This window comes from Oncorhynchus gorbuscha, unplaced genomic scaffold (assembly GCF_021184085.1).
Source record: "Oncorhynchus gorbuscha isolate QuinsamMale2020 ecotype Even-year unplaced genomic scaffold, OgorEven_v1.0 Un_scaffold_1086, whole genome shotgun sequence".
Taxonomy (NCBI): Eukaryota; Metazoa; Chordata; class Actinopteri; order Salmoniformes; family Salmonidae; genus Oncorhynchus; species Oncorhynchus gorbuscha.
Genome location: NW_025745972.1, coordinates 148,985 through 159,272, shown reverse-complemented (window position 1 = coordinate 159,272; position 10,288 = coordinate 148,985). Strand labels below are relative to the sequence as shown.

At 40.5% G+C, this 10,288-nt stretch overlaps 1 protein-coding gene across 2 annotated transcripts; it reads right to left on the bottom strand.

Annotated features, from left to right (window-relative positions):
- Positions 1-732: 732 nt before the first annotated feature.
- Positions 733-9,362, bottom strand: LOC124021203 (GDP-L-fucose synthase-like). 2 transcript variants are annotated; one of them, XM_046336553.1, is made up of 11 exons: positions 8,991-9,362; positions 7,954-8,116; positions 7,307-7,421; positions 6,246-6,374; positions 5,872-5,945; positions 4,351-4,484; positions 3,417-3,481; positions 3,117-3,183; positions 2,809-2,888; positions 2,391-2,490; positions 733-2,156 (listed from the first exon to the last, which is right to left on the bottom strand). In XM_046336553.1, exons 2-11 carry the CDS (start codon positions 8,106-8,108, stop codon positions 2,101-2,103), a joined length of 975 nt encoding a protein of 324 aa, XP_046192509.1. In that variant the 5' UTR covers positions 8,109-8,116; positions 8,991-9,362; the 3' UTR covers positions 733-2,100. The 2 variants fall into 2 exon arrangements, with proteins under 2 accessions (XP_046192509.1, XP_046192510.1); XM_046336554.1 differs by having other exon boundaries at positions 9,095-9,362.
- Positions 9,363-10,288: the final 926 nt, after the last annotated feature.

Here is a 10,288-nt window from a genome sequence, read left to right as displayed (position 1 = left end):
GTCTCCATGTCATGTTTCTGGTTGGTTTGCATAATTAGAAGCAGAACACTGGACAATGATGTCATACATCTTAAGGCTTTTCAATGAAGACACACTAATATTCTTTGAGGTTCTGCCAGAGGTCTACTGTGCTATTCAGTGGATTCATTGGAAATCTACTTTGCAGCAACTGTTGTGTATGTACTTGGATAAGAGTAGTGTGCACTTCAATGACAGTAGTGTTGGCCTGTACTACTTCATGCCATGGAGAAGTGGTTGTGTAGTAGAGAAACCATGTCAAGCAGAAGTCATTCATCCTTATTCAGCATGACATGACAGTTGTAGGCATATTAATGTTACACCTTCCTCTCCTGAGGAAAATGACTTGATGTGCCAAGTAGAGTCAAATATACTGATGGCACATCTGACCGTTTATTAATGGAGCGATTACTGGCAGATCCCAAATGATCTTGGCTTCCTCAGTGTTATCATCAAACTTTGTTGACATTTGAAACTGTCGTTTGACCCCTAAAAACCTGCTTCTTCCTGTCCTGTTTCTACAATGTATTGATTTTATTTTTTTACAGTGAGGTGGAGCGACAGTGATGTCCTAATTCTCAAGATTCTTCAGGAAGTTGACTTTATATTAGTTTCTGATATGTTCATCCCAGATAAATCACAATCTTTTAACACAAACCAGTATTATGATCTGCAGTGTGGACCGAGGCCAGTGAATGATGAGAAACAGTTGGCTCCAATGTTTAGATCCAGGCTACTTTACTGTAGGCTTATACTTGTTGTTTTGTAGTGAGAACATGTCACACAGCATCACTCTCAATGACTGACACCTCATTCTTACATCAAGAAAAAATCCATATTTTTGTCAATATTCAATCACAAATAGATTATACACTTCAACTATATATGTTAGATATTAAAATGAAAATAATGTGATATATTTGAGTGTAAACACATGACTGCAGTATTGCTCATAGTAACTGGTAGTCATACTGTAGGGGATCAGGTGGCTGGACCAGTTCAGACACCATCAGGGAAGGACATGTAATGGAGGACATAATCAGGGATTGACCTTAAGGGTTGCCCTATTGCTTGGAGCAAATGAACTGAGCAGTCGGGCAAGTTGAACCTGTTCTGAGGTTTCCCCAGGGGATTTATCTGGTTCCTCCCCATTGTTTAAGTGAAAGATGGACAATTTATGGCATCCAGACAAGTTGAACCTGCTCTGTGGTTGCCCCATTAGGCAGGGGATTTTTCAAAACTGAATTTCAGTAGCCTAACATAGGGGCTACACTTACATTTTTTTGGTCCAGGAAGTATAACTATTGGTCAGGGTGAGCAGAGCGCCAGACTATATACCAATACTATATCCTATTGCTCTCGATTGTGAGCTGTGCGTCTATATCTTAGTCTCCCAGAGCCGGTATGCTTACAACCAGGTTGTAGAAGGGTCTCATGCGCTGCAAAAGTTACGCATTCAAACAGATTTTTCTACTTCATAGCATGCTAGCAGATACCCATAGACTTCCAGTCATTGTGCTAACACTAGTTAGCATTGGCTCACAAAATGACCTCTAAGTTCCTTCATACTGGACAAAGAGACATACAAATGGTATCCAGGAGTTCAACAGCCTCTGGGGAAGTAGATAATGGGCCTCATTGCCAAAATCTCAAAGTATCCCTGTGACCATTTTGCTTGTAAACAATTACTTTAAAATGTTCTGTCAAGTGACAGTAATCACCAGGCAACCAACAACAAAAAAACTGCTGTCCAGTGGGCAAGAGCTTTTAAAACCTCAATGTCAATCCCTGATATCAACGGTGCAAATAGAGGAGAAAGGATCCAAAATGGTTGCCAGACAGTTCTGGGGAGAACAACAAGGTGGGGTATTGTGAGTGCAGAAGAGTCCTTGTGTGCCTTTACTTCATGTCTACTGATCTGACAGAACTTAACCGGCCACATGGTGAAACCTATCCAGAACTTTCACTAATCAGTTGGCATGAAGACAAGGACACAAGACTTGGAAGGCACAGTAATAGTATTGGGATGTAGCCCTGATCTTTTTCATTAAACAATATTCACGTCTCGACCTTCATTGGTCTTCATGTTCGGGCTATGTCGTAATTGTTCACGAACCAATCACAGGTCTTCTTGATACCTGTAGGGGAGGAGAGACACAGTCAGTCATCTATGGATACTGTGCATTTTGGAAGAGTGGTTTAATCACTGTGAACGTTACTTTCATCATAATCATAAAACGACCAATAACCAGATAGGCATCAAATATCATGCTGTAATGCGTCTGTGTTATTTACAAGGCAACTAATTCCAACTACAATATTGAGTTGTTTTCTGGACAGGAAATACAACCCTCAATATTTGGATCTCTGACCTTCAGAGAGCGGCGTGAAGGTGAAGTCAGGGAGGTAGCGTCGCAGCTTGGTGTTGCTGGCCGTCTTCTTCATCTGACCGTCTGACTTGCTGGTGTCGAACTGATGTCATAGGTCAAGGGCCACAGAAGGCAAAGCACAGGGAGATGACATAGTTACAGTGCAACAGATATGGGGGACAGCTAGTCCAAGTGGGCATTTAATGTACTACATCTGTACGTCTTTCAGTCCCACAGGTGTAATGAACCTTTAGATATGGTTGCTGGTGTTGTACTAAAGATTCTACTAGATTGGTTCGAGACACTGGTCTAAGGTCAAATTTGAATAATGGTAAGGTAAGAAATTGGGGAAGATACGCTGTTCCTAGATCTGTGCCTAGGAGCAACTCCTATCAGGCGTACGCAACCTGTGGAAGGATACAACTATTTGACCTTTGAAGTCCAGGGCATCTGCAATCATCTCTACGGCGTCCTTGATGGGGAGCTCCTCCTCCTCCCCCACTGTGAGAAACAAGTGACAAAGGAGCTTGGTCCAGTTACATATGGTACACACACACACATTGACTGATCACACACACACAGACACACATTGACTGATCACACACACACACACACACACACACACACACACACACACACACACACACACACACACACACACACACACACACACACACACACACACACACACACACACACACACACACACACACACACCATCATTCTCACCAGAGAGAATGATGGGGTCAATCTCATCATACTCCCGCAGCACCCAGAGGAACAGACGTGCTACATCCTGAGAAAACACACACACAGATTTAATGTACACACACACACATATCTGACACACGCACACGCGCGCACACACACACACACACACACACACACACACACACACACACACACACACACACACACACACACACACACACACACACACACACACACACACACACACACACACACACACACACACACACACACACACACACACACACACACACACACAGAGTAATTCACTAAACATACCAGAGAGTAGATGAATTGTCTCCTGGGTGTTCCAGAGCCCCACACCTGTAGTGGGGTTCCCTCCTCTGTTAGAAGGAGAGTAGAAAGGAGTATGTGTTTGTATCTGTCTGTGTGTGTGTACGTCAAATCAAATCTAATTGTATTGGTCACATACACGTGGTTAGCAGATGTTAATGCGAGTGTAGTGAAATGCTTGTGCTTCTAGTTCTGACAGTGCAGTACGTTTTTTTCTTTTGCCTTTTTTCTTTCACCTTTATTTAACCAGGAAGGCTAGTTGAGAACAAGTTCTCATTTGCAACTGCAACCTGGCCAAGATAAAGCAAATAAATTCACAACAACTTCCTTATACACACAAATGTAAAGGGATGAATAAGAATATGTACATATAAATATCTGGATGAGCGATGGCGGTGCGGCATAGGCAAGATGCAGTAGATGGTATAGTACAGTATATACATATGAGATGAGTAATGGAGGATATGTAGACATTATTAAAGTGGTGTTATTTAAAGTGACTAGTGATACCTTTATCAAATCCATTTATTAAAGTGGCCAGTGATTTGAGTCTGTATGTAGGCAGCAGCTTCTCTATGTTAATGATGGCTGTTTAACAGTCTGATGGCCTTGAGATAGAAGCTGTTTTCCAGTCTCTCGGTCACAGCTTTGATGCACCTGTACTGACCTCGCTTTCTGGATGATAACGGGGTGAACAGGCAGTGGCTCGGGTGGTTGATGTACTTGATGATCTTTTTGGTCTTCCTGTGACATCCACTGCTGTAAGTGTCCTCTGTGTGTGTGTGTGTGTGTGTGTGTGTGTGTGTGTGTGTGTGTGTGTGTGTGTGTGTGTGTGTGTGTGTGTGTGTGTGTGTGTGTGTGTGTGTGTGTGTGTGTGTGTGTGTGTGTGTGTGTGTGCAGTATTGTGAGTGTTACTTACTTTTAGCAGCATATGTCTTATGCATGAGCGCTGAGAGCACGTGACCATTTTCAAAGTTGAAGTTGTCATAGGGACCATACACGTTAGTCGGGATTACGGCGGTGTAGCGACGCCCATGCTGCGCAAAGTATCCCCTGTTGTCAATCAAGTCACACAACACACACACACACAATCATGTTGTGGTTAGAACACTAATTACCCACTCCAGCTATTTTTTTGTTGTTGACACAATGCCAAAATTCAAGGAGTTGGCAATTCAAGGGGTTAGTCTGATGGATGCATACCGATGTCATCGGCCTTCCCTCTTGTTTCCAGGAACAATAGCAGAGCAATAGAGGTTCCTTGGAAGTTGTGGGAACATATGTTTTTGGTTTCCCATTGGTTCTGGGAACAAAAGCCTAAGTTTCCTGACCAGTGAAACTGACTTTTTTAACGTTCTGAGAACATTCATTTTTTGGTTGCAGGGACGTTCTGAGAACATTCATTTTTTGGTTGCAGGGACGTTCTGAGAACATTTTACAATGATTCCCTGAAAGTTTTCCTGGGAGTTTTTATTAATGTTCTGATAATGAAATGATAGGTTATTTGAATGTAATTAAATAACATTCTGAGAACATGTTTCAGTAAGACTTTTAATAACACTGCTGGCTTAGGTTAACTGTTCTGAACCCCAAGCACAGATGGGACACATGGAAATGAAATTGCTTAGGCATTAATCATGGCAAACACATCTCTTTTTTATTGTCACAAGGAGCCTATAAGATTGAAACCTATGATCTTATGTTTCCTATCCATGGACAGTCCACTGCGCCACCAGGTTGGAGATAGTATGCCATGTTTTGTAACTTATACAAAGCTGGGTATTTTAGTCTATTCAAACAGACCCCATTCATAAAGATCAGGTGTGGCCCATTAGTGGGTGCGGCCACTTCCTGAACTCACTTAACAAGATAGAGGATAGAGAGAGTTTTGTTGATGCTGAGAACTGAATATATATGTTCAAAAGTAATATTTTTAGAACCCTCTTGTGGTTTTAATGGAAATTTGTCTTAATATTCTGAGAATATTACTAAATAGAACCATGAGGAAACCTGTAGGAAACATTACGCTGAAGTACTAAAATTCCCACATAAAAATGTTGTTCTTAATGTTCTCTGAACAATTTGAGAACATTACTTTAAATAGAACCATGAATAAACCTGTAGGAAACATTATGCTGAAATTCCCACAGAAGAACGTTGTTTCATAACTTTCTGAGAGCATAACTTTAAATAGAACCATGAGGAACCTGTAGGAAATGTTATGCTAAAGTACTGAAATTCCCACATAAGAAACACATGGTTCTCAGAACATTATGTGCTAGCTGGGCTGTGCCATGTAATGAGGGACCTGCACCAGCTACTGAAATGCATCTTTTGTTAAGTTCATCAGGTGATAAATGAGGTGCAAGGGAGGCTGGAGTGGGTCTTTCAAATGTGTGCTAATGTACCTGCACAGGTAACAGATTAGTCACCAGCTCACCTGTTCTGAATATCAATCATTCTTTTGGCATGTGAGTAGCCAAAGTTTGAGTCATGTGGAGGCCCATTGTGGATCTGTGGGAAGGGGAAGAAAGCATGAGTGATCATACACCATCTTTTATTAAAAATCCCAGTTTGGAGGGCCAGAGGTTCCCAAACATAGAGTAGTTCTACTGTCACTGGGCACATACTCGGTCCCAAATGGCACCCTAAACTGTTGAATTCCTACCTTTGACCAGGGTCATTAGGTCTCTGGTTAAAAAGAATGTACTATATAGAGAATTGTGTGCCATTTGAAGCCACCTTAGTATTTTAGTATTCAGGTTAAACACAACATAATCTCATTGATTTGGCCTTACTGGTTGTTCAACTCACCATGCTCTCATCAATAGGGTATGCTGTCTTGTCAGGAAAGATGCAGCTGGACAGACAGGACACCACCTTGGTGACGCCCCTTTCGTGAGACGTCTGCAGCACGTTGTCATTGATGCGAAGGTTGTCCCTCTGTGAAGGCAAAACACTGTGGTCTCAATTCAATAAAACCTGTATTACGACTCTTACACAATAACTTGTTTTTACACAATAACTTGTTTTACCACAAATGAATTAAAATAATGCATTTGGAGACAGTGATAAGAAGCTCTCCTGTAAACACTCCTCACTAACACCCCGCCCGTGACGAGCACGCGCATCCGCTCAGCCTTCGTCTGCGAAACCATCTCTCACTCTCAAAGAATGCTAACTTTTATTTTTTCAGTTGTGATTTTCACATACTGTTATTACGCTGTAGCCCATCATTATAAATACACATTTGTTCTTAACTGACTTGCCTAGTTAAATAAAGGTTCAATAAAAAAATAAAAAAATAAACAGATGGATTAATAACCTTTTGGAATTAAGATGAATACATTTGCCAACAAAGTCACTGTGTAAACTTCGCTTTGACAAGTCCAATTGAATTTCAGCCTAAGTAGTTGCCCGGCCAGGTGAACATGGACATTTATATTCAGGTCATTCAGCAGAAGATCTTTTCCAGAGCTGCTTCCAGTCGGTGCATTCAACCAGTAGCTAGATAAGACAAACCATTTCACGGACTGGCCTTTAGGCAGTTCAGGCAAAATATCAGATGGGCTGGTTCCATCTTCAGCCCATCGGCCTGTCTAAACTGGGGGTTTTGTACACAAATATGATTACTTGGTTAACAATTGGGGCGCCAGGCAAAGAAATGGGCCAGTGAGTTAGAAATGCCCGTTCCGATTTTCTGGACCCTTCCCTGATTGAACAAATGTATTTTGGGACAGAAATGTATAGCCTAGGTATTAAAACAAACTGGGTAGTTATGTAAACTGGGTAGTTAGGTAAACTGGGTAGTTAGATAAACTGGGTAGTTATGTAAACTGGGTAGTTAGGTAAACTGGGTAGTTAGGTAAGCTCACCAGAAAGTGCAGGTTCTCCTTCATGTGAAGATAGAGTCCTCCCACCTTGGCAGCCAGGTGGATGACATGGGTGGGCCGATACTTCTCAAACACTGCTCTTGTCTGTTGTAGATCTCTGGCAGAACAATTGTCATCATCACCATCCCATTTAATGGAAACACATCAATCTCATAAAAGCATGCATGCACAAATGTAATTAGCTAAACATTTAATGTGGTTCCAACAGGAACTATATAGAAACTCTAAATATATACTGTTTCTATGCATCAATCTACATATCTATAGAATAGATTAGAAAATAATAGAATAGCAGAGAATATAATATGTTTTTCCACGAGTGAACTCATTTTGTTCCTGTTGGAACCACAAAACCAGCCCCAGATGTAAAAGGGTCATAACAGGATTTCTCACAGTGCAACATGACATACATTACCTATAGAAATATGTTATGTAGAACAGACATGCTGGTGTTTCTCGGGCATGTAGAATATGGGAACATGTCATCGCCATATAGGCAAGTCATTTTTATCTGCAAAGCCTCAGACCAAAGCCTCAGACCAAAGCCTCAGACCAAAGCCTCAGACCAGCCTCAGACCAAAGCCTCAGACCAGCTCTGCTGAGAATATGAGGTTCATGTGACAACTTACACGAGGTTGGCCTCTTTGGAGGACAGGAAGGTCCACTGCTCGCCCTCGAGACAGCCGCCTTCTTGTTTCACCACGTGCTCGATGGCCTTCCCGACCAATCCGGATCCGCCCGTGACGAGCACGCGCATCGGCTCAGCCTTTGTCTGCGAATCCATCTCTCACTCTGATCAAAGAATGCGAACTTTAATTTTTCAGTTGTGATATTCACATACTGTTATTACGCTGAAGCCCTAAACAAAGTAGGCTGATATGAATGCAGTGTGATCATGGCCCTATTTATAGTCTACTTTAGAACGTAATAATGATAATACAAAAATAAGAATAGTTATACATTTAGGCTAATAAGGAATAAATAACATGCTATACATCAAACGCAAGTTTAACTGTATTAACACACTTTTCGTTTAATTTACAATTTCTTTGTAGCCTATTTTGTAATCATGGAGGCTACTTTCTTGTATTTATGTCCTATCTATATTTATGGACTTTTTTCTTTTGAAATAAGATACATTTGCAATATTAAAAATTAAGCTCAAGAGTGAATTGCATTGTGATCATGTTCATTTGAGCAAAAGGACAAATAGCTTATGCAGATAACGACAGATACAGTATTTCATTTTAAAATTAACAATATGTGTTTATTCAAAATATCGGTTGGTCTCATTCGGCCTATATTACAAACAGTATATTACAACATCAGTTGTCAGTCTACACCACTGACATTATTTTAGCAACACAAACAAGAGTAGGCTAAAAGTAGCAAAATGTCGAAAGAAAATGTCTGAACCTACTATTTTAAATAAAATGTAGCCTATGCGACATTGTTGAAGTCAAAAGCACCCATTCATTCAACCAAAAGGCCTATAAATAGGACTTACAGGACAAACATTTATAAAGGCAAAACATTTCTAATATTAATCCTTATAGTTTCTGTGAGCTAATTGAATTATAATCAGTCACATTATTCATTCGGCAAGACCCTCGTGTTATTTAGTATGTATCTTATCAAAACACAAAGTAAATGTATGAATTCAAACCTGTAAAATGTTTTGTTAGAATTTTCCTCCTCGAATAATGTCGGTATTAGACGCCCAAGTACATACATGAGGTATAGGCTCTCTCTCTTGTCTTGCACACTAACCTGTCAATCGGAAAGCAGCAGAAGTGCGGAGTCGCTCTAATAGGCTACCTCTGAGCTACACTCTTAGAGAAAAACGGCTCTACTGAGAGTAGTAGCCTTACAGGTGACTATCCTAGTTTCTCGCACCATCACTCACGTATCACATTAAGAAAATACCAGGACTGTTAAGATATGTTTGCTGGAGAAAAAAATAATTTCCCCCACCATAAATGTAATATAACTTCTGTCTGGTACCCGCATAGGCAATTTTACCGCATTTATGGTGTTGACTCTATATTGCAATGTTTTATGGCGTTGTACCAGATCCGCACTACATAACAAATTCAGTATAGACTCCTAAAACATTTTTCATAAAACCACATTTAATTCAAATATACTGACACAAGTAGATTAAAAAATATACATTACAGTGAAATGCTTACTTACAAGCCCTTAACCAACAACGCAGTTAAGAAAAATACCAACAAAAAAAATGAAAGTAACAAATAATTAAAGAGCAGTAGTAAATAACAATAGCAGGGCCATATACAGGGGGTACAGGTACAGAGTCAATGTGCGGGGGCACATTAAAATGAATGCGTTAAAACGATTATTACATGCCAATTGTGCCAGCCTTATTCCAAACACGTTCGATAATAGCAACCGATTGGCTGGTTAAACAAAGGTTAGCAATGCATTTTCAAATATGTAATATCGAAGTCAAGAAAGCTTGCCAGCAGCCAGAGTCACTTGCAGCAACAAGTGCTTTTGTTTAATTATCTCTAATGACTGAAATTTGCTCAATAATTGAGAAATGTGTTCCGGTTCCGGTTGGAGCGAGTGGTCGCATATGCACTTCGCTACCGTGGGTAGTATAACTTTTTCATTATATTTCATTATAGCACAACGGTTTGATTTGTCTAATCTTAGCAATTTCTTCTCAGCTAGCTACATAGCCGTCTTTGTATCAAAGATAATTGCGTAATTGCGTAATTATCGTATTTCGCCGTCCTAACGTAGTCTTCACTAGCCAGCTAGCTAACGTCCACTGATTAGCTGCACTGGAGAAACTATTACACTCAACTGAACGACTTGATTAGTGTAGTGTTAGCGTGCTACATAGCTGTCTTTGCTGTCTTCGTATCATCGTATCCAAGATAATTGTGTTGTTTAGGTTTAGAGTGTGTAGTCTTAGAGTGATTATCTTAATTTACC

Coding starts and splice junctions, on each gene's coding strand:
- LOC124021203 (XM_046336553.1), bottom strand. CDS start 8,108: ATGGATTCGCAGACAAAGGCTGAGCCGATGCGCGTGCTCGTCACGGGC. Junction 5,946..6,245: donor ACCCTATTGATGAGAGCATG/GTGAGTTGAACA, acceptor CCCTTCCCACAG/ATCCACAATGGGCCTCCACA. Junction 2,157..2,390: donor CTTCACGCCGCTCTCTGAAG/GTCAGAGATCCA, acceptor CCTCCCCTACAG/GTATCAAGAAGACCTGTGAT.